We start from the raw sequence: 24,486 nt of genomic DNA, 5'->3' as shown, positions 1-24,486 counted from the left end.
GCCATTTACAAGCCGTACACTAACAGCAAAATTCTCTGTAAATATGTTGTTCTGTTCACATGAGAGTAAGGACTGGTGAGTTACCAACGAATGCCAAGGTTTAAAAAAAAAATAAAAATTTTCCAAACCACCCCAATCTTTATCTTACCTGTTCCTACCGTTCAAAGAAAGAGCCAGAGAAAGGGACTGGGGGTGCAAAATAATGCAGCAATGCCCCTCCCCTACTTTTTGTAGCAGAAGGATTGTCAGCTGGCTGAAAGAAGATGACTATACCACTATATTTCTTCTTAGGAAGACAAAGTTGGTTGCTTAGAAAAATGGGTCTTAAAAACTGGGAGCAATGTGCTCCAGATTTAAGCAGCTAATATCTGCTTGTTACACTTGCTATAAAGAGCAGAACAGCAAAAACATTTAATACTCTGCCCAACAAGTAGGTGACTAATAGTATTACATTTAGCAGACGTCTGTTCAGCATTTCTGCGTTGGTCTTTTGTGTCAAAAAATATATACTACATAAATACAATTGTTTGCTCCTGGCCATTTTAACTTTAAAGCAATTTGAGGGTGTTTTTTATGAGTTTGCTTTATTGTAAGAATCTCAAAGCGGCCCGTCCCAACACTAGAATGTGCAACACATACGCAGAGCAAACTGTGTGTACAGATCTAAAGAGGAATACTCACTGGATCACTGGGGGTGGAGTCACAGGTAAATGGAAACCAGAATAATTGGGTTTAGGTCCCATTCAATTGACTTTTTTTTTTTTTTTTTTTTTTTTTTTACTTTATTCAGTGGTGCAATGAACATTACATATATCTGATTATGTTCTAGAATTTTAAAAAGTGGCCAAGATTGAACTGCCCAAAGATTTGGTTGGACTTAATCATCTACTAGGATTAGCGAGTGCAGCCAATGTCTGGATGCATGGATAGAATTTTATTTTTAACTTTGTTGAACTTTATGTAATTTCCATTTGGGATTAAATAGAAATATTTTTGAATTGAATTAAATATACAATAATAAAACCACTGGGTTTTTTTTTCCAATAAAATTGTGCTGACATTTGGAAATAAATTTTTTGTTAAAAATTACTGTGGAGTTCTTTTGATTTAAGACGATCCAGCGTCGCGGTTGTACTTGAATGCAGCGTAAAAGTGCAGCTGTAGGGAAACCCCCTCCGTTCATCTGCTGGTGTGTTGCTGTGTTCTCCTGCAGTGCAGCATTCTAGCTGATTGAAAGCAATAGACAGCTGGAGTTGGACTTTAGCTACAATATTAACATTCGGCTTGACAATGTTTAGGGAGAGTAATTCAGTTCAATGTAGAATGAGCTACGTCCTGTCATGCTTCTAAAAAAACAAAAACATTCCGTTTGCTTCATCTCACTTGTCCATCCTCACTATAATGGAATGAGAAACCATAATGATCCCAATGGACAGACTTTAGTGATAGCATTACCAATACATTGTTTAGAAATAATAACCTAGCAAAATGCCTCAAAATAACTTCCCTTATTAGTGTCTGCAGAGACTTTTGCAAATACACTGAGTTTTTGGTCCAGTTCATGTTGCAAAAATGTGTGTTTTGTGAATCCCAGCTAGATAAAGCGACTGGAACGCAGCAGCGTTTAGTAAACACAAACTGCCACTACAGTTAAGAGCAGCAGGAAAATCTGGGCCAGTCACAAGCAAACACTGACAGCGTATTTGCTGGGTTATGAACGTTACATAACCAAAGCATTTTACCAACAGCTGGAACACTGTTACAGTATCACTCCCAAATTCCTGCACGCCAAACGGTGTGCAGTAAGACAGACCCAACAGGCAGGTGGTCTGAGGTTTCACTAAAGCCTTTTATTCCCCAAATGTACATTAAGCTAACCCAAAATTAACAACAGTTTTCAACTACTTATTTGAAATTATTTAAAAGCACAATGATCTAATTGGTACATCTGACGATTGTTTGTAAGATAATCAAGAGGAATCCAGCATGTGTCACTCTTAGCTTCGCCAGTCAGCGTGTTTAATACAAACGCCCATTTAAAAAAAAAAAAAATAAAAAAGACAAATCAGGGACTCTTGCAGTTTCCATGAAAACTCATGTTTTCTGATGTGATTTGAAGAGAAATAGCAGACAGCTTTTTATAAAATGCCTTTCATACATACCTCAAACTAGAAACACCAGTGTATGCATGTACACAGGATTTCCTGAAGATTTATTTCTCCTTTAACTCTTAGCTGAGCTGAATAAGAGGAAACACTCATTCAAGCTGACTTTTTTTTTTTCTCTTTCGGGTTGAAACAACTGCTCTCCTCCCTGCAGGACACAGAGGTCTACTGACGATCACATTCGCCTTCTATCAGCCGAACTGTTTGTCCGAGACGCAGCAAAAATGCAGCTCAAATTCAAACCACATGGATCCATCTTCCAGCCATTTTCCCCGGATCGCTTCATCTCGCAGTCTGCTTTTGTTTCCATCGCTCAGCATCGGCTCTTTGTGGAAAGCACTAGGGTGGTGCAGCGAACATGGCAACACGCCAAGGGACAGCAAGGCATAACAAGAGAGAGGGAGAAATGAACATACTGTACTGGAGAAGGACGGAAACCAGCGAGTAAACGTGGACTCAAACCAAGAGAGCTGTCAGAGCATGCGTGTGGGGGAGGACCCATTCCCTCCTCTAGTCAGAGAGCTGGGTGACCACAGGTAGTTCTGCCAGACGATTGGTCGCACCCCCCTTGCTCCCTCCACCCACCGCCCCCTCCCATTAGCCAGCCTCACAAGGGGAGGAAATGCAGCCATGGCTCCCTCTCAAAGCCTCATTCTCTCCTCTCTCTGAATGCTACACAGTGTCTCCCATGCTCCATGCGTTTTATCTACACTTTAATCACGCATGCATTTCATGTCGTGGGGAAGAATAACCGCTATTCTCCAGGGCAATATTTGAATGCACCTGCAGATGTTTATCAAAGCAGTGAAGTATAAAATCTGGGTGGTGTAGTATTTTCCACCTCCACACAGCCTTAAAGCTAACTAACGTCCGGCTCCTGGAAGCCTGTGAGCTCTGGCCAACGTCCTTTAGGAGCGCTTCACATCAACTCTGCTGCTTTCAGCCCCCATTTAACCATCATACACAATAACTGGATCTGACATGTGAACTTTTGAACTTTGACAAAAAAAAAAAAAAAGACAATCTCATTTCAGAACAAGTAGAAGAAATGTCTTGGGGTAGCAATGCATAACATATGTGTTTCCATGTAGAAAATGTAAATATGCTCTCTCCGCCCTTCACATCCATCATGTTGTGTGGCCTCCGGCAGATTAAAGGTTGCCAGTTCAAATCAGACACCCCATCACTCCCTCCCCTATTTTACAACTCAGTGCAGGACGCCATGCTCCCAAGATTTAAAAAAGAATCTAATTTGGTCCAAATATTCAAATCATTCATTCCAGCACAATCCAATCATATCATCACATTCAGGTCCAGGGACTGGCAGTGCAAATAAGTATACTCAATTACAATCAAAGTGTAAGTCTATCAACCTGATATACTAGTGTCTGAAAAGTTCTCTTTTTATTAAGAGCTCTCTCTATATTGGATTAAAAAAAAAAAACACGAAGACCAAAATTAGTTGTATATTCATAGAAATGTCTGTTTAGTCTGGTTCTATGTTAGTCTTCAGTTTGCTATGGCTATAGCCATGCAATGGCTGGAAAAGTAATTCTTAAAAATCCTATTTTTGTGCAAAAACTTTGCAGATAAATCACAAATGGTGGGAGCAACAAGCAGAGAACACAAACTGATGTGATTGTTGTACTTTACCAGTCTGCACAAGCATTTCCAGCTCACTGTCAGTCATCTATGGCCAACTGGAACCTTAGCTCCAGTCAAAAATAGCTGGTTTTACTCATCAACTCAACCTTTCAGACAGTGAAACCACAATGAGGCCTGGGCTGGCGATGGGATCTATGATCTGACAACAAGCACACCAAGGTTAACCATACTAGTTGTAGCAAGGAAAGGAGTAGTAAATCCCCTCAGAGGGAGGATTTTCTACACTTCCAATATACAAAACTGGAACACCACTAAAACACACCCAAGACTGAACAGTCAATATAAGCCTTTTAGTCAATTGAAAATGAAAAACCTAAAACATGCACTTCCTAACCAGCCCCTTCATATGACCAGCTGTAAATTTGACGTGTGTAATTTTTCTAATGTGCTAAAAAAAACTTTGGGGGTCAAAAATAGATGCAGCACCCATTCTGTCTGCAGAAGCCTGTGAAGGTGGCAGCAGTAGGCGGAGTTCAGGAAGATGCCAGAAATTTTCTAATGACAATTTCAGCTTTGGTTGATGGGAAAAAAAATTCAGCTAAGAATCCAAACAAGAGCGTTGTTGTTTTCTCTGCTACATTCTCCTCTGCCCAAATGAAGCCAGACAAGCTAGAGGACAGTTGGAGTGATGCATTATGGGTACCTTGGGTCACTTAAAATATTCTGCCTTCTATCAATTAAGATATTAATTTAATCTTGAAAATAAGCAATGTAATGGGCAAATAATTTGTTTTCACTCGATTAACTGTTCAAGGTAAAACAGAAACTTACTCAGTTATTCCATTATCCAAGCTATTTAAAAAGTAATGTATATATGTAGTGTCATGATGTGCAGCAGTTACTATCCAACGCACAACAAATCCTCAAACTAAATAAAGGAGAAAATGTTAGAAAAATAATATTAATAATGATAAATCATCTGTAGTGGCTTTTTTTCAAGCTCATGATCTAAAGCCAATCATGTAGAAAATATTTAAACAGCTGCAAAAGGAAATTTTGAGTAAAATATTTAACACGTTAATGAGTCAGAAAACAGGCTTCAGTTTATATTGTGTCCCATAAATTAGAACACGATTAGTATGAAACTAACCAAAGTCTCAACAAATATTTAACACACACACACACACACACACACACACACACACACACACACACACACACACACACACACACACACACACACACACAACTACTAGAATATTGAAGACTAGTGAAACACATTAAATTCAAGCCTGTAATACTAGTGTTAGTGTAACATAATTTTAACTCAAATCTACATATCTGTCATGATGCATTTGACATCCAAATCAATCTAAGTTTCATTATGCTTTGTGAATACTTTTATTTGTATGCTGATCTACACAAAAACATTATTTTGCAGATGGGATCCATATTCAGACCATCACACTAGGGATTGACAAGACTGTGTGCCCACCTCTCCGACCAATCATTGTTACACATTAAAAAGGGATCCCCCCCAACAATATGGACTCCATACATTGTGTGTGCTCCACACACCACCTAGTTTCCTCTAAACAGCCCGTCGTGGACTTGCACAGACACACAATTCAATCCCCCCCACCTTGCACCCCTGCCCAATCTTCCCCCACCAGTACCTTCCACCAACTCACTGCAGCTTGACACACATTCCAAAATCACGTCCTGATGGATTCTATTGCCGTCTCTGCATGTTTAAAACCCTTCCACACAATATAGACAGACACACACTCTCTGCTTCCAAGTTCACAACATGACCAGGGGTCAGGGGCTGCCCTGCCTCCCCCTGAAGCTAATAAGTTCAGACCTGCCACTTGCAGCATAAAAAGAAAGAATTGAAGGCTGTAGAAAGCGGCCTGCCCCTCCCCCTCCACAGCTCCCTCTGAACACCCCTCCTCCTCCTCCAGCAAACACACACACCTCCATTGAGGTCCCATTTCACAAACAACTGAATCCTGCAACCTAAAGGTGTTGATGAAATTTTAAAGCAACGCCAAACGCTTCTTTATAGACTGCAGTACCGATCTGGGATTGAACCAGCACCCATCTCACACACACACACACACACACACACACACTAGAAACATCTAATTTTACAAATAATCTGCAAAGAATGCAATATTAAAACAGAGACAGCCCATCATATTTGGATTGTTTTTTTTTATGACTTATTTAAGCTATACACAATGATTAAATGGGATCCCACTGCTGATTTATAAAAGAAATCGTTTTTTGGAAATTTCGTCCCCGTCGTTTAATGGTCTCAGAAACGTACGTGCTTGAGCGCAAAGCAGGCTGTTAATATTGAAATAATTTGCGCATTTTTTCCTGACAACGTTTGAATGATCCTGCTCTTGCTGAGACTGTGGGAACGGCCATTTTAAGATGGGCTTCCCGAAGTTGGGCCAAGAGAGAGATGGCGGAATGACATGAGCGCCAGACCCGCAAACAATCCGTATTTCTGTTGTGCCGCTAAAACAGGGTGCGTCGGGCGCAGAGGAGACCCATGCGCACTCGCTGCGGGTGGGGGTTGGTGAAGGCTGCTGCCTGCACACTCCTGCAGCCAGCTTTTTTCAACTCAAAGCTTCGCCATTTTGCCGACTGCCTGACGTGGAGAGCTTCTTTTTTCGCCTGATGGAAACACGTGTTGTAGCGCCGCGCAAAGAAAGCCTGCCGCCCACGGTGATCCCTGCAAACCTTTTTTTTTTTCTTTTTTACATAAAGGTTACCAGACAGAAGGCCTGGGAGTCCCGTGCCCAACACAGCAACACCAGAATAATTATTAGGACAATTCTAACGTTTAAAGCGTTCCTCTCTCTGGACTGGCCGAGTTTAATTCACATTTGGAGATCCGCTCCATAGAGCCGAACGTAAAAGCGACTCTCCAATGTTGCACATTGTTAATTGTGCCATCAGGCAGCAGGGCGGACACCTAAAAAAAACTGCTTCTAATTAAATATGTAGTGTCTGTAATATACAGAGCCGTCTACATAAATATAGTTAAGTGGAATTTCTTTAACACCCCGTGTTTTCGGGTTATTGTGATTATGGAGCACATAAACGAGGCGCGCAGAAAGCCGAATGGCGGAGCTGGGCTGTATCTGTGCCAAAGGTTACAGCCACGAATCAAGGACTAAAAGCCAATTCCATAGCTGCTGAAAATGGGTCTGCTCTGGATCTCAATACGGAACAAATGAGCTACAATGAACACCGGACTAGTCACGTAAACGAGGGATTTTAGACGCCATTATTGTCTAGACCTCCGTGGTGATACTGAATTCAAATCGACTCCCTAAAATACAGGGAATATTTTACAGCTAGATTAGTTATGGAAAATGCAGTATATTGCATTTACTAAACCAAAAATAGACTTCCATCCAAAAGTAGTTTCTTTTATTCAGGACTCCGGTGCAAATAAAGTAAATCTCAACATATCAAACAGCAGAAAACTACCAGCACGGAAATACGTGGTAAGCAGCAATACACACAAAAATCAGACGCCATTTGGATCACACTGTAAGCATGCAGAAATCACGTTGACCAAAAGCTACACGGAAAATAAGTCCTCTAAAGCAGACGATAAAAGCATTAAAGAACATGTTTGCAGAGCATCCCACACCGCCCCCACCCCCTGCCTTTTCGACATACTGGGGCCTCATTTAAAGCAGGCAGGGGCGCCTGTTGAGGAACTCAACAGTTGACTTTGTGCAGAATCTGTCCTGTAGTTCATACTTTACAGCATCTCCGTGCTAATATATCACTAACCGACTAACATCCGTCGGTTTAAAAAGAGAGAGGAGAGAAGCAGCAGTCTCCAGAGCTCAGCAGGCAGCTCTGTGACCAACGCTGGCTGCTTCTCAGTGCAGTTCCTCAGCAATGGCCGCCAGCGGTCAGACCCACGACACAGCACTGTTCTTCCTCTGCTAGCTTCCCATGCAGAGTTTACACAGCAGAAAATTCACCCACACTTTATAGCGCACACTTTTAAGTCAATAAGCTGGAAGTACGGCAATTTCATTGGGGATATTCATGAAACGGCAGGTGTGTTTAGGGAAAAGAAGTGTAAAAAGTGTTTTTTTTTAGGTTTTCAGTACCTTTGCTTCTTGGGTACAGAATGCTCCACCTCGATACGTTTCCCATGAAGCTCCACTTTACCTGAGAAACAAACAAACAAGGGGAGTTGAGGGAAATGCGGCTACATGCTAACTGTTTACTAGCTGTGCAGGCCTATGGAAGGGGCTGAAGTTTAAGTTGCAGAACTCCAGTGAAGGAGTCACTACAACTAGCAACTTTCCAGCTTCCTAACAAACCTAAGCAGCGATTAGGCGGAGAGAGGACTCAAGGGAACATTTAAATGTTTCAAAGGATGATTGTGTAGTATTAAGGTATCCTGTCACACGAATGCGTAATTCCAAACCAAACGTTGAGATAAAAAATAAATTAATTAAAAAAGCGTACACTTGTCTTCGCCACTTTTAGGTGAAACTCGTTAAAAATATTTTTTAAGGCTGAAGAAGAAGCAGCTGACTAGCATGGCGACCTCGCCTCTCCTCATGTTACACATGGAGGAAACCATGAAAATCCGCTGCACTGATGAGGGAAAGGGAACTGGAGATATAAACTGGGCTTTTAAATTCTCTAGACTGTCCAACATAGGTCAGCTTATTATCCATCCATCTTCGTCATGGTTGACTCTCGTTTTCATGGGGGATGGGGTTAGTAAAGCTTCACTCTAAATCATACTATTCAATCAAGCCTCCTAGAGGGCAAGCAGTTAAAACATTTTTTTTTTTTCATAAAACAAAAGCATGACGTTATTTCGTCTGGCACATTACAGCAACGTAAATTAGATATACACGTTCACAGATTGGAAATCTGCACTATACGTGACCCCCTGTAAAAGTTGAATGACTCCCCTGGGCCTATAGTGTGTGGTACCCCCTCATGCCACTATCAAAGAAGTTCCCCAATAGCATCCATGTATTTATGTGCTACATTCTCACAGAAGCCTAGAAGTGCAAGAATGAAATTGGGCCACACTGTTGAGGGTGAGCGTGGAGCCGGGGCTGCACATCGGCATCTACAATTTCAATAGGAATCAAACTAAAAATGAGCTTCTGGCGGATAGTTATCGCTTTCAACTCACCCGAAAACGTCTCGATCGCTTTCATTGCCCATTGATCGTCAGGACAGTCCACAAAGGCATAGCCGTTTTTCATCAGGAACTGTCCTGAGTATGGGATCTTGTGATCCTCGAAGGTTTTGATCAAGTCCTCGGCGGTCACGCTGTCGCCTAGATTCCCAATGTATAGTTTGTGCATGGTGGTTTGTTCTTTTTTTTAGAGTCCAAAAATATGGGGGGAGAAGAACAGCCAAAAAGCTCTAATTTAAGGAATCCAAAAAGTTTCGATCGTGAAATCAAATAGTGTAACCAGCTCCCCTGTCACGCCGCTCTCAAACAGAAACTGGAATTGACGCTAAAGAATAAAAGGTGTAAGACTGATAACCAGAAGGACTGGACAAAAGTTGCAAATCGGATGAAAGCCAAAGTAATAATTAAAAAAATCAAAAATTGAACAATGAGATTAGTGGATATATTTGTAAATCCCGTTGGAGCAGAGGAACAGTAGACATAAAATCCGTTGATTCGAAGCCGGCTCCAGCAGTCGAAGCAGCAGCCTGCGGGCTCTCTGTCTGTCGGACTGTGGCTTTTAGCGGGTTGGAGCTATTGGGTGAATGATGGGTCTGTGCGTTGAAGAGTGTGGAAAACTCTGGCGGGACCGGATCAAATCGGGAGTATGTTGCTGTTGTCCTTTCTCGCTCTCTCTCCTTTCTACCCCAGTCTTTCTCAGCGAGCTGCCGGCTTGGCGATGACGCCGCCCTCTCCTCAGACTCCGATTCACGACGTAGTCCCGACCACGTGTTCTGTTTGGAGTAGGTTAGAGAGGCGGAAGGGGGCGGGGCCACTCACATTCTAGCTTCTTCGCCAGATGAAAGCGTTTGCGTGCAACTGGAAATGCTATGGATCTTTGCCGCCTTGTCTTCGCCGGCTGACGTGCTAACCAGTAGCTGTTGCTGCTTGTCTGCAGTTTAGCCTGTACGAGTTAGCAGTATTTCTGTTTTACATTCTGATATTTCCTACACCGCCTGGTAATGTGTAAATGGGTGTTATTGTGTAGCCACTCCTCTCCTACCCCAGGCTGCTAATGAAGCCTCCAAAACGTACAGAAACAAAACAAACCCCCAAATGTTCCTTCTACGGCCCCGCAAGCTTCGCTGACCGTCCGTCACTTTGATCAACTGTGTGCTTCGGCAGAGGTCGCATTAATTGGAACAATCTGTCAGATATGGCGCCTTCCATTGGACCTTTGCATAAGCCTTGCCTGTCTGGTCTTCATCGGTTGGCCGTGCCTTAAAACTTCTAATTGCCTCTAACTTGCTGCAGCTGAAGCAGAGGTTGCGCCACACATGTGAACGGACAGCGGCTTCAGTCCAAATGCGCCTCCGCTGAATTGCCAGGATGGCGGGTGTTCACGTTTGCTTCAGTTTTCCTACTGCGTTGCACAGATGAACAGATAACATGGCGTAGTGTGTCTCACACCTCCAGCCTCTCAAAATGGAGGCTGTAGCCGTCAAAGGCCTGTCCCAGCCCCCCGACCCAGGCTACGTGGAGTAGGGCTGTGTCATTATGGCGCTGCGTGGCTATAATCCGCTTCCTCGCCTGAATCTAACTTAACTTAACACGATGATAGGTGTGGATCATGCCGCCACGATCAGCGGCTGCTACGTGGCATCGCTCAGCTGCTTGTTTAGAAGATGCCTGCAACTGACGGGATGGACCCAAACCCTGAATGTAGCTCCAGAACAGCCTACTACAGCAAACACTGCATGCTAAATGCGACAATCCAAGGCTTCTGGGATTTTTCTTAACGACATAACGGCTTATACAAACCTCTTAGTATTTATGTTTTTATTGGACAGTGGGAATGCTTAATTGAAAAATGTAAATGCATCCAAAAGCCTTGGGGTGATTCACAATCAACAAATATGTTATTGGATCAAAATGGTAAACTTGCACTAATAGATCATAGATAAATGCCATAACTTAGCTGTTGCATTTATCGATCTCTATTATCTGTTTATAACAGTTTATAACTTTCAGGGTTTTTCCATGCCCCGAGAAAACTTCAGCTCCTTTTCCCCAACCCACCTTTCTACTTTGAGTGAAGCAAACAGGTCAAAGGTCAGTTTCTGTGGCTCAATATAAATGCCAGCAACATGTTGTCGGGACAAAAGGTGTCCACTGTGTCATATGCTTATATATATATATATATATATATATATATATATATATATATATATATATATATGCATACATGGCCCTGCTGCACATAAAGGGACAATCATTTTAAAATGATTTTATTTAAGGTATATCAAGTGTCCCACTTTTACCCAGTGAGGTAAGAATTTGTTTTCAGCCAGTCAGGACCGTGTGGCGTGCATGTTTCCCAAATCTTTACACAATCAGGTTTGTTTTAAGCAGAGTTAGACCTTTGTCTTACACATATGTACATATAATCTCAGTCGGGATCCATGAACTTTTACCTCACACACCACAGGGCTCCATGCAAGTTTGACAGCTTTTCTATCCATGCCTGCAAGAGAAGTTTTTAGAATAAACAGAATAACAGGCTATAAGTAAGTATACGAGTATAACAAACAAGAAATTAGAATAAACCCAATTTATCTTTAATCTTCAAGGTACCAAAAGGAATACCTGGAGCATATAACATGCATGCAGAGTTCAAAGTAGAATGGATAGAAATTACAAACAAGGTATGAAAAGATAGAGTTGTAGATTTCTACACTAGCTAGTGTATATATATATATATAAAATATATATATATATATATATATATATATATATATATATATATATATATATATATATATATATATATATATATATATATATATATCACCATACATGTAACAAAAGATCAACTGTGAAATGATTTATCTTGTTTGTCCCTTCTGCATCAGAGGAGCATATGAGCAGCATTCTGTGTACTTGGGGGAGGGGCTGATATGCAGAGGTCAAAGGTTGGGGAGAAATGGGGTGAATTGAACGGGAATGTTGAAGGAGACCTAGACAGGCAGTTAGTGTTTATATGTTCCAGTATTCTCTGCTTCTCACTCATGGAATGTGAGATCACCACATTCCAGGTCATATTATCACTCAAGTCAATTTGTCTCTTTGAAGTGTTGTTGACAATATTTAGTTTCTTTAAGAACAGAGACTCTGACCCACACCTGCTCCCTACACGTGTTCCTAAGAGCCGATAAGCAGCAAGAGTACAGTTATGCATTGCAATAGATATGGAGTTATAGATCTGGTTGGATTAGCAACAGTTTGAATATGTCTGCCAGAATTAATTTCCACACTATATAGGTTTGCCTCCATCAGAGATTTTCCATGTGGGAGGACCAGAGCAAGCTGGGGAGCCAATCTCAACCTTCAAATGATCTGCTACCTGTGAGAAAAAGATAAAGAGGTTTTAATACACACAATTCTAAGAGCACCAGTTATTCTAAGGATCTGCAGGATTGAAGTGTGGGTGTGTAAATAATCCTAATTCCACAAACGGATGTGAACTAATATGACGGGATCTTATCAAGTATAGTTTTTTTTTATCCAAAATAATCTGCCACGTTTCTTTATTTGCAGCTACAAGCTGAAAATACCAAGGGTTACAATGCACACCTAATTTTTCCCCCATTTAAAGAGGAGCAACTGAATCAAATCCAATAACCGCTTTTGTAATTAGTATATAACAAACTAATAGTTTTTGATTAGAAACTGGGTTCAGAAACATAGCCATCGGCAATATTCATCAAATGGCTTTATGGCTGAAAGCTGCTGACTTAACAGGTGAGTGGATTGTCCTGCTCGCAGATTCTAGAGACAGGATCACAGCAACAGTTGGATGTTTTAATCATACTATCATTTGACAAAAACAAATAGATACACATTTCAAGTCCAGTCAAATTCAATAAATTAGGAACCATATTCTAAGTTTCCTTTTTATGGTTATATTTAAAATATCTTCATTTAGAAGTGGAGTCAGTTCCCTGTTTGCATGCACAAGCTTGGGAGGTTAAAGCCAGTTCTGAAATTTTTATTATTGGTCTGATGTAATATTCTAATATTAAATGTTGTGTTTCCATTAACTGTAAGCACACAATGATCCGAATTAACAGGAATAGAGGCTTGAAAACTGTGTGTAATTTATCTATATGTCGAGTTTCTGTTAGTGAATCCAGTTCCTGAAATAAATCTTTCGATGGTTTTCTAGTTCATCGAAAATGACTGGAGATACAGATCTCATTTATTTGATGTTTGTAACACAGTAGGATGCCTCGGGTCAAAGCGAAGACCTAAACTCTGAGTACACTTGCTCCCAAAATGTAGAAAATGAAAACAGACATAAAAACTTTAAGAATGCTTTTAATGGAATCTGAAAGGGAAATAAACCAAAAAGAAATCACAAGATTGTTTTCACGGGGTCATTTATAGATATGAGGCTTCTCTTGTAGCGCAGGTCTGCAGATCTTCTGTAAAGTAACTTCCTCCCTGCAAAGACAAACATATTTAAACAACAGTCCGTATTAGACAGTCTATTATATTCAGACAAGGAGAATAAAGATAAAGCAAAGACCTTCAAAATTAGATACCAAGTTTTTCCTTCCATTTCTAAATCTGAACATGTTGGCAATATGTTTCACATTTCTTTTTGCACTTCTCTCTCCTGTTTTATGTAAAGAGCTCCGGTCAATAGAGCTTTCAGGCCCCAGGTAAAGAATACCTGGGCCTGCCATACAGTGTGGTGTAAATGTGAAGGAGACTATGCTGCCTAAATGTAATCTGATGTTTCTGCTGCACATTTCCAGGACCTGTTGTTTCACTAATGAGATCCAACATCTCAGTGCAGAGACACAGTTACATCCTGCATGTGTTTTCAGTTTACATCACCTTTTCTGCCACTTATTTCTGCCAGATGAAGCTCTCCTATATGGTGACCTCAGACATACATTTATAACCAGGACAAGTCACCTTTGTGATGTGAGAAGCTAATGATGTAGAGATGTTAATGTATTACTTGTGTTTACGAGTGTATGCATAACATGTAGACTTAAGGGGCAGAAAAGCAACATGGACTCATCCCTTGCCTCAGGTAAAACCCTGACAGCTCCAAGCTTCCACTAACAGCACAGACGCTGATAGTAAATAAAGCCAACTTCCTACAAGCCAAATGTATGTTTCTAAGCACTGAAATATTTTTTCCACCTTCATTATCTGTGGGAGATGGACTGTTTAATTTGTAACTTCAGTAAAATATGCTTCCTACTAATTTTCTGTTTCGAAATTCCAGACTTTCTAAGAATCAGATTTCTAGATTTTTCCCCAGCAGTTTTTACAACAATCTGAACTTTTGCCTAACTAGGTTTGAACAGATGTTGGCATCTGCTCCATTTGTCAACTGTAAGACTAACACTATCTGGACTGGATCAATTCACATTAGATTATTTAAATCACTGAATGTGATCCGTTAAACTTTTATATTGTTTTCAAAAATACAAAAATAAATGTGTCAAGGCATGGTTTGTTTGGTCCGTAAGCCAAGTCAGGTTTAAGAACCAGTGGTCCACTTTAAATCCCTGATACAAGAGTGGCTAAACATAAAAAATGCTGTGAAGTGTCCCCGGTTAGAATTATTTTAATCAGTGTGGAATTTTCCCTTCATCTAAACATGTTTCATATAGATTACATTCTGATGTGGTAAGTTAAATAAAAAACATTTTATCTGAATGTAAATACAAAAAAAAAAAAAAAAAAAAAAAAACAGTTTCAGAAATTCAGATTTTTATAACTTTTACACAATGGGGTAGAAAAAGTTAATTTTCATACCAAATCTTATTTTTGAAATAATTCCATTTAAACAGTTTTCCAGACCATTCGGGACTACAGCAGCCCTGTTAAAAACACAGCAAGGTTCACAACGTTACTTCTTTAAAAAAGCAAAAATATTTGACATGGGAATTGACAATACCTCTACTGAGAAGAGTTGAAAGCCTAAAGCAGGAGGATAATTAAGATCAAAAGATTTGCTTTAGTAATGCATTCAAATGTTGTCACTTCCAAAGAAATTGGAGTGTAAGGGGGATGAAAACTATGCTCCACACATGCTTCCCAAGTGGACAGGAGCCAAACTGAAGTAAATCAGTAACTTTTCAACACTGCTTGCTCATTGCATTTGATCTAGAGCTTTAGTTTTTAAATCATCAGATAAAATTTAAGATTATCCTAAATGGGAAATCCTGATGTGATTTGATAGTTTTTTCTGGCTTATGTTGCGGTGCTGTCAGGCCAACTACTTTTAAACCAGCCATGCTGCAAAATAATTGCCCTTTTGAAGATAATAAAGATGATTAATTAAATAAAATCATTAAATTATGATGAAAGTTGCTTTAAATGACTTAAGGTGGTATGTTGTTATCAGCTGGTGCCATTTTCCACAATAAATGTCATCTTTTTTTGGCCTTTCCAGTTTTAAATTAAAATTTTCAAATATTAAACTGTTATTTTGCTAACTGAAACTCAGCAAGTGGATGTTTGATTAATCTACAATGATTTAATCAATACTTTAAAAGACAAATTACTTTTTAGTTATCTTGAGGGGAAAAAAATTCACCTTACTGTTAACCAATTAGTCTAATTCAGTTAACCTGTTGATATAAAAAGAGTTTTCACGAAGTTTTAAAAAACTAAATAAAAACTGGTTAAGTAAAAAAAAAAAGGTATTCTTTTGTCATCTTCATCTTACAGGAAGAATAAAGATATATTAAGCCTGTTTTACAAAACTTATCTTGTTGTGTTATGAAACTAACGAGTCCATGGCAAGAAATGGAACGGAAATTATTAGTTATTATTTATTATATTATTATAAGTTATTATTTATTTGTTTCCTTTCGGAACATTTAAGGTTACTCTGTCATCCAACGTAGTTAATTACGCTTCCCATACTTTGGAATTTTCTTAAGACTAAAATTTTAACATTTCTTTGGTCCATTTTTAACATTTAGATGCAAAAGTTTACCACAGATTTCCAGCAGATATTTCTATGGTGCTCAGGCCTTTAAAACATAATTGTTAGCAACTGTAAAAACCACAGACCAGCAGTAAATAAATAATCATGAACTACCCTTTTCCTAACAGGTTTATAGTCTACCAGTAGAAATGTTGACCTGCAATCAAGACAAGAGGACAGCTGGAAACTAAACTTCTGCAAGTGCTTGCTTGTACTTTTGATGATTGCTCAACCTGAATTGTGATCTTATGGCAACAGTCTCCAGAGTTAAATCTGAGGTAATTACTGGTAAAAAGTCCTGCCTAACCAACAAAGTATTCAGGTTTAACTTCAAGAAAACTTCAAGAAAAACAAAAGAAACAAAAATGTCTACAAAAATAACTGTTTTTCATCCAGACTTCAAAATTGTAAAATGATTGGCGTCATTTTTGTTTTGCCACTTGGATTGCTAATAAGTGTATCTAGAGCAAAATTTCAGGCAAAGCCTCCACAGACAGGTGCAGTAGAATTTGTCAGATTCTGATGGGAGTCCATATGAACTAACATTACAGGGCCATCTCTTAATGCTTTAAGTTCAACATTGGAGATGAAAAGTTCACTCTTTAGAATCACACAAAAAAACAGAAAAAACAGAAAATGGAAGCAGGCTACCTAACTTGCAGGAGGCTCTTGTTTCCTGCGCTGACATCATGGAAACAGGATGTGATCTCTGACAGTTTTCAGCCATCATAAAAATCCACCTTTCACCATGGATTTATTGCTGCATAGAAAGAAAAATGGTTATGTGCAAATACAGATTCAATATCCAGAACAAACAAGACAACACAGGTCCTGGAATAGTTTGGCTCTGTTCCCTTTTAACATTCAAGCACTTCAAATTTATTTTATTTTACCATTTGTTGGGTTTTATGTTGATAATGATAAATTGTATTAATGTATGCTTTAAAATATTACCATCTAGTCATTAGTAGATAATATTTGGATTTTTTGATATCTTTAGATTTGTAGATTTGGACTTTTTACTTGCATTTACTCTTGCATGTTCTTAGGGTAATTAATAACATCTGATGAATAAAAAAAAATAATAAAAAAATACACCTTGTGATTAACTTTGGTACAGTTGTTGGATAACTTAACTTAGATTTCAAACAATCTGTCATATTGCACTAAGTCCAACTTCAAAATTCTGTGGCTTGAAAATTACATTTGGTAAAATTTAAAAAATAATATCTTCAGAGACTCTTACCTCCATTCATATCTTTGAAGGCGCCACTTAAAACGTCCCTCAAATTCTTCCTTTTATGTACAATACATTTTACCATGTCATACTTTAGTTGCTTAATTTCATTTTATTCTTACACCATCTTTTCTGATAAAGTTTTTATTTGCAGCTGTATTAGTTGATGTTTATGTTGCCATCTTGAGTACAACTCCCTGGAAGAAATGATGCTTCTACCATGGAATCTGACTGAATAAACAGAGGTCTTATTTATTTATTTATTTATTTATTTATTTATTTATTTATTTATTAACTGTTTATTAAAGTACACCCTCCTTTTAAACTAAAATAGAAAAAGAAGGTAATGAGAGATTATAGGAATAAAACAGCATGCACTGGTTGTACTATTTAGGACTACAAGTGCACGAAGCAGGTCTCTGGTGTTAATTAAAACTAACTGATTTTACCAAAGTAGAAGAAAAAACACGCATAAACATATGAACATGAAGGGGTGTGGTGTAGCCATATAGCCATAAATACCTGTAGAAGCAACTCCCATGTTAAATATTTTTACAAAATACTAAAAAGAGAGGAAGAGACGTTCTAAGGCTGCTCGCAAACTTCTAACTGAAATCTAAATCTGTTATTTAGGACCAGGATGTGCTCCTCCAGGTGGGTCTCAACTTCTCACCATCGCCGCTCAAAACACCATTATTATTATTATTATTATTATTATTATTATTATTATTATTATTATTATTATTATTATGGGAGTTTAGCGGATTGTGAATCGGACTCACCGATCTCGATGGAGTATCAGGCCCAGAAGCCCTCATGTGGCGGAGAGGAGTCCACAGGAGAGGAGCTCTGTGTTGCCTCACAAAATGGAGCTAGAAGCTGGGAGCAGAGAGGGGGAGGGAGCTCACAGCGTTAGGGAACAAAGCCCAACAAACGTGAACCATCACAATAAGACGCAAAAACCTCTTCTTTTTTTAATAAACGGTCGGTGAATATAAGTTTCATTAAAACATGGTGCCTTTTCCAGAACAATCTCATAAATGGACAATACATTAGTGTGGAACTACTGGCACGAAAAGTTATTTTTCATCATGGTATATTATTATTTAAAGTGTTCAACTTACCTCAAAGACTAGTTCGCTTGCAACGTTGAACGAACAAAAAAAAAAACATTCAGCGTAGGTAGAAACAGGAGGCAGAGGCGGGACGCAGAAACCTCCTAAAACTGTTTTATCAACTCAACTTCCTCCTACAATATTTGGCTCGCTAATAGACAACAAAAAAACCTTACAGTACTGTGTTCCTTTGGTTTAGCTAAGCATGCAGTTTACCTCTCAACGTGGACATTTGTTGAAGTCCTGTTAAAACCGTCTAGGATATCAAGAAGGCGTTATTCTTTCCGTGTCTGGTTCACCACCGCCACCTATAGGTCAAGCTGTAGCACGACACCCAGGCCTGTGCTGTGGCAGTTGAGGCCTCCAGTCTGGCGACCGCGCTGAGGCCTTAAATATGTCCGGGGGGAAACTCGTCAAACAAGGCAGAAACTATTCCTCTTATCAGATATAACACAGACCTGAAGGTTACTGCCTTAAGAAATTCTCCCACATCTTAACAATATAAATAGTCCTGCTCAGTTTTCACACATCTATAATAAGTCATAATCAGACATCGAGCAACATCTAAGAATTGTCACGAAAACAAACAGCGTATTCTTTAAATGTTTGTCTCAGAAACGTGTCCCGGATTTTTTTTTATTAGAGGGCAAGTTAAAGATATTCTTAATTAATTAAAACGTTTTCGGCGTGTAAACGCAATCTGGCAGTTCATGTAGGTATTCTGCTCCCGTCGATTGATTATCAGCCGTCAGAATTAATTGATAAGCATGTTTACTGCGGGCGTGTTAACGAAAAACGGTGCGGTTGTTAGCCGGTGCTGGACGCACAGAGGCCCGTAACGAGCCGATGTACTAATAAAAAAAATGGCGCAACGGAGCCGCGTATCGAAATAGGAAACATTTTTTGATCGATAACCACCGAACGGACCGGAGCAACGCTCCACCCACCCAATTCTAGATTTTAATTCCCAGCGACCCGCACCACAGGCTCGCGCGGCCAGAAGCCGAACATCGTACAATCTGCGTGACAAAGGCGCGTGTTCCGGCTCAACACTTTCATTCCGATGCGCGCTCCCGCCACGTGCACGCTGCATTTTGGAACCTTTCAAAAATAAGACTGAAGGATAAAGTCAGAGCCAAAGTGGGACGGTTTTTATAATCATCTTTATTATTACTATTGTTATTATTATCATTATTATTATTATTATTGTATGATTAGTGATTTTGTCTATTAAAAAACCTCTTTAAATTTAAAGAGACATTGATCCCAGCTCTCCTCCCTAAACTTTAAAAGTTAAAGTGTCAGTGGCTGACTCCTGGCATCATTCATATCCACCGTGTTTAGTCGTCTTTAGCAAGAAAACCGAAGTCTGAACATACGCAGGGTTGTGTGATGATGCAGGGTTTGGGAGTTTTATTTTATCACAACCTCAAAAGCCTACATATGTAACATTCTACAGTTAAATAGCTTAACATTTACATAAAATCTTCTGTCCACTCACTACTGAATGTAAACTAACCATCATTGAGTTCTGGCTCTTATGAACCCTTCAATCTAAATTGATCTGTATGATTAGCACAAGGATTCAATGTTGCTCATTTGGTGTGTTGTCTTCCTTAAAAAAAACATTTATTAATTTATCTTGTTAAAGATCTTTGATACTGGTATAAACAATGTGCTCTAAAACCGTTACCTTCAGGATGATTGGGCTCCACACAGCGTGACTAGATGCAAATTCCAGTGGAGATATGGCAGATGAAGTTTATGAACAAAGTGGAAATCAAGAATTAATATGTTGTGACCGAGACAGAAGCGTTGTTGAGTTCAGTTCTGCTGCTGAAAGCAGTATATCTTAACATGAGAGGAAGTGTGGGCATTGAACCAACGACCCTTTAGTTGGTAATGAAGCAATTCTTTACAACCATAACTTCAAATTCCTGTGAAAATAAAGCTCTTTGCTGTAAAGTTGGACACGTCTGTCCTTAGTTATCAGGTACTGTTTAAAAGAAAACAAAATCTGATTGCAGTAAGGAAGAGCACGGTTTGTTGAGACATAAATACTTATTCATCCCAAAATAGAGAGATTTCTGATGTCTTTATTCTATAAATCCTGATGTCCATAATCCCCAGCAGCAGGCAATGAAAGCACACTGCAAAAACAAAACTAAAAATAAGTCAAATATTCTTGAAATGAGTGTATTTGTCCTAGATTTGAGCAGGTAAATAAGATGGTTTGCCAATGGAATGAGATTTTTTGCACTTAAAATAGGAACAACTCATCTCCATCATCTTATTTCAGGTGCAGTATATCTTGTTATCTTATTTTAGGGGTCAAAATACTCATTCCATTGGCAGATAATCTTAATTAGCTGCTCAAATCAAGGATAAATGCACTAATTCCAAGACAATTTGACTTATTTTTAGCTCTGTTTTTGCAGTGCAGTCATTCTGTTCTGCACAGAAATGTACCCATATTTCTAAAGAACATCAGTTAATTTGAGCTTTCACAAGTAGAAGTAACAGCAAAGCAGAAAAGTAATCCTTATGTGATTATGATAAACGATGATCACTGTTATGCATATTGACACAGAAATGTATGTGAATCAACTTATAATAGGCTGCAAAACCTTCTCAAGCAGGTAAGCCAGGCACAGCAAGTGCCTTTTTCCTGGGTTTCTCGTGTCCCTGTTATCAGAGGTTTACTGATCTGAAAATGAAAGAGAGCAGATGCTCCACAATGCACTAACAGACACTGTTAGAGTGGCTTAGCTTACCCTGAGCTATCTCTGTAGTTATGCTGCTATAGGCTTAGGCTGCAGGAGGACATCAGGGTTTTTTTTTTCTCACTCTGCTGAATTCTCCTACTGTTCTCCAGTTTTGCATAATTTGTTATTTCAACTTTTAACTTTATGTTCTCGCTGTCTTGTTTTCTCTTCTTAAATAAAAGCATTCATCTGTTTCACATAGTAAATATTTAGTGAACTAAATACATTTTCTCTAGGTACACCTGGTCTGGCGTTCTGTTAGCTGTGACAGCATCAGGCGGGGGGCGGTTGTCAGGTAATTTGCTATTACCTTTCTAACATAGAAAAGATTCCTGGATTATGTATGCTGCTGTACTATTTTGTGTCTCTAGTCTGTCTTCTCCAACCCCCTTTGCTGCTCTTCTTTAAATCTTCTCTGTCTGCTCCTGTGATTAGAAGGCCCGGCAGTGAGATGCTGAAGGATGACTGTCTACTGTGGCTCTACGCTCTTTAGGAGGAGTGAATGCTGCGTGTCAATGACTCAATCCAACCTGCTGGGTTTCCACAGACAATAAACCTTTTGACCAATCTGTCTAGAAGATTAAGAGAATTGACTTTGTAAAGTGCCTTGAGATGAATTGGCACTATATAAATACAGTTGAATTAATACACTGGGGAAAACCCTCGTGAAAGAAGTCTATGAAGTCAGCAGACAGAAGTTACTTGTTCATTGACCAGAGCTATGTTTGGAGGGATGATGATGGATTCAGCCAAGATTCAGGAAGAATGGGAACAACTTCCCAGAACCTGAATAATTAAACAGTAATGCTACATAATGGAAAAGAAGGCTGAAGAACATAACAGGAGGGTACCTTCTAACAAGCTATATGCCTCTCTACCACCTTCCTTCCTCTATGTTAAGAATACACATACATACATAAAAATACAACCTTTTCTTTAAGTTTGTATCTATACATTTCGATTGAGTTGGTTCCATACTGGAAACAAGAAAAGTGTTTAAGAGGACTGCGTCAGAAAGTGACCAATGGATGTTAGAAGCCAGTTTCAAAAGCAAACTATATTTTTCTCTACTCATATGTAGAGCACGAGGAAACAAATGAGGATGGTTTAGTTATGCAGTATGTCAAAAGTTCTGGCATGACACGTTTTTTGAAAATGGGTCCTGTAGTTTCTGCGATCACCTTGTTTTCAGATGATTGAGCACTTACCAGATGCATTGTGATTCATTGCAAAGAGCATTGTCTCTGAAAGTCCACTTTATTTCAAAACCTATTTTTTATATAGGCATAAATTAGAACAGGGTCTGATAAGGCACGTTTGTCAGATTAAAAGTACCTGTACCTGTTCGCTCCTCCAAAACACCCGAAAGTGGCTCAATAATATTTAGATCTGGTGACTGTGCAGGCCATGGGAGATGTTCAACTTCACTTTCATGTTCATCAAACCAATCTCTCACCAGTCTTGCTGTGTGTATTGGTGCATTGTCATCCTGATACACGGCACCTCCTTCAGGATACAATGTTTGAACCATTGGATGCACATGGTCCTCCAGAATGGTTCGGTAGTCCTTGGCAGTGATGCGCCCATCTAGCACAAGTATGGGGCCAAGGGAATTCCATGATATGGCAGCCCAAACCATCACTGATCCACCCCCATGCATCACTCTGGGCATGCAACGGTCTGGGTGGTACGCTTCTTTGGGGCTTCTCCACACCGTAACTCTCCCGGATGTGGGGAAAACAGTAAAGGTGGACTCAGAGAACAATACATGTTTCAAATTGTCCACAGCCCAAGATTTGCACTCCTTGCACCATTGAAACCGACGTTTGGCATTGGCACGAGTAACCAAAGGTTTGGCTGTAGCAGCCCGGCCGTGGATATTGACCCTGTGGAGCTCCTGACGGACAGTTTTGGTGGAAACAGGAGAGTTGAGGTGCACATTTAATTCTGATTTGGGGAGCCGTGGTTTTATGTTTTTTTGGATACAATCCGGGTTAGCACCCGAACATCCCCTTCAGACAGCTTCCTCTTGCGTCCACATTTAATCCTGTTGGATGTGGTTCGTCCTTCTTGGTGGTATGCTGACATTACCCTGGATACCGTGGCTCTTTATACATCACAAAGACTTGCTGTCTTGGTCACAGATGCGCCAGCAAGACGTGCACCAAGAATTTGTCCTCTTTTGAACTCTGGTATGTCACCCATAATGTTGTGTGCATTGTAATATTTTGAGCAAAACTGTGATCTTACCCTGCTAATTGGACCTTCACACTCTGCTCTTATTGGTTCAATGTGCAATTAATGAAGATTGGCCACCAGGCTGGTCCAATTTAGCCATGAAACCTCCCACACTAAAATGAGAGGTGTTTCAGTTTCATTGTCCATATTCAATAAATATGCATTTCTAAGAGGCTTTTTTTGTCAGCTTAAAAGTACTTTTTGAAAAGAACAACCTTTAACCCGGTATTAATCATACCTTTCATCAAGCCCCCATTTCTACATGAAAAATTATGCTTTTTTGTGGGTCTGGTGCAATATTCTAATCTTAAATAGAAACATTCATCTGTTTCACTTTGTAAATATTTAGTGACAAATATTTTTCAGACCTGTCCTGGTTGTACCCCGCCTCTTACCCACTGATGTTGGAAATAGGCACCAGCACCCCTCGCGACCCCAACAGGGATAAGCGTGACAGAAAATGGATGGATGGAAGACATTTTCAATATTCTACTTTATAGACAACTTGTGTGTGTATATTTATATACATATAGCCATATTCAACAAATTAGAATATGCATTTCCAAGAGGCTTTTTTCTGTCAGATTAAAAGTACAGGTTCAGATTTATTTGCCGTAATTAAGGTTTTCTCAACATAAGTAATCTTACCAAATACTAAGTGCACTTCATAAGGCGAGTACTGTACCCCAGTGTTATCGCGGAGCTCAGAATGCACAGCACTTAAAACATATGACAATCTTTGATACACTCAAGTCCAATCAGTCCTTTGCCATATTGATACTAGAGATGTTTCTATTATGGCAACACATTTCTGATATATTAACCTTTTGGACAGTTTTAAATTTGGAACTACCAAAAATGACAAAGTAAAAACAGGTTTTGGTTGCCAGTCGGGGGTGGGGGTTGTGTTTGCTTGTTCTAGAACAGGGGTCACCGACTTGGTGCCCACGTGCACCAAGTAGCCCCAAATAACTTTATTTTATTCTCCGTTACTCTTCCTGTTTATTCACACTTGCATCTATATAGATTTAAAAACGGCAATATTTATAACAAAGCATGAAAAATGTGTTTAATTTACATAAAGTTAAGGTGAACTCTGACTCCTTTTAGTTCAAAAGTCAGTACTGGTGGGTCTTTTTACGACTGTACCAATGA

At 39.4% G+C, this 24,486-nt stretch overlaps 1 protein-coding gene and 1 long non-coding RNA gene across 7 annotated transcripts in view; both read right to left on the bottom strand.

Annotated features, from left to right (window-relative positions):
• igf2bp1 (insulin-like growth factor 2 mRNA binding protein 1) overlaps positions 1 to 10,202 on the bottom strand; it is a 63,461-nt gene extending 53,259 nt beyond the window's left edge. The window contains exons 1-2 of one of the 3 annotated variants that reach the window (XM_036148606.1): positions 8,974 to 10,202; positions 7,922 to 7,982 (exon numbers count right to left, since the gene is read on the bottom strand). In XM_036148606.1, coding sequence (XP_036004499.1) covers positions 7,922 to 7,982; positions 8,974 to 9,148 — 236 coding nt within the window. In that variant the 5' untranslated portion in view covers positions 9,149 to 10,202. The remainder of the gene's footprint in view (positions 1 to 7,921; positions 7,983 to 8,973) is intronic. The other 2 variants (XM_036148605.1, XM_012880630.3) reach the window with 2 other exon arrangements.
• A 3,115-nt stretch (positions 10,203 to 13,317) lies between these two features.
• On the bottom strand, positions 13,318 to 19,364 carry LOC105938761. 4 transcript variants are annotated; one of them, XR_002426692.2, is made up of 6 exons: positions 19,276 to 19,364; positions 18,338 to 18,715; positions 17,996 to 18,092; positions 16,628 to 16,736; positions 14,797 to 14,861; positions 13,318 to 13,461 (listed from the first exon to the last, which is right to left on the bottom strand). It is a non-coding gene; the product is annotated as an uncharacterized LOC105938761 (long non-coding RNA). The 4 variants fall into 4 exon arrangements; XR_002426693.2 differs by having other exon boundaries at positions 18,338 to 18,353; positions 18,545 to 19,355; XR_002426694.2 differs by having other exon boundaries at positions 18,545 to 19,355.
• Positions 19,365 to 24,486: the final 5,122 nt, after the last annotated feature.

The sequence above is a fragment of the Fundulus heteroclitus genome, chromosome 16, assembly GCF_011125445.2.
Source record: "Fundulus heteroclitus isolate FHET01 chromosome 16, MU-UCD_Fhet_4.1, whole genome shotgun sequence".
Taxonomy (NCBI): domain Eukaryota; kingdom Metazoa; phylum Chordata; class Actinopteri; order Cyprinodontiformes; family Fundulidae; genus Fundulus; species Fundulus heteroclitus.
Note: the sequence above shows the minus strand (reverse complement) of the source record. Positions and strands in the feature narration are given on the sequence as shown.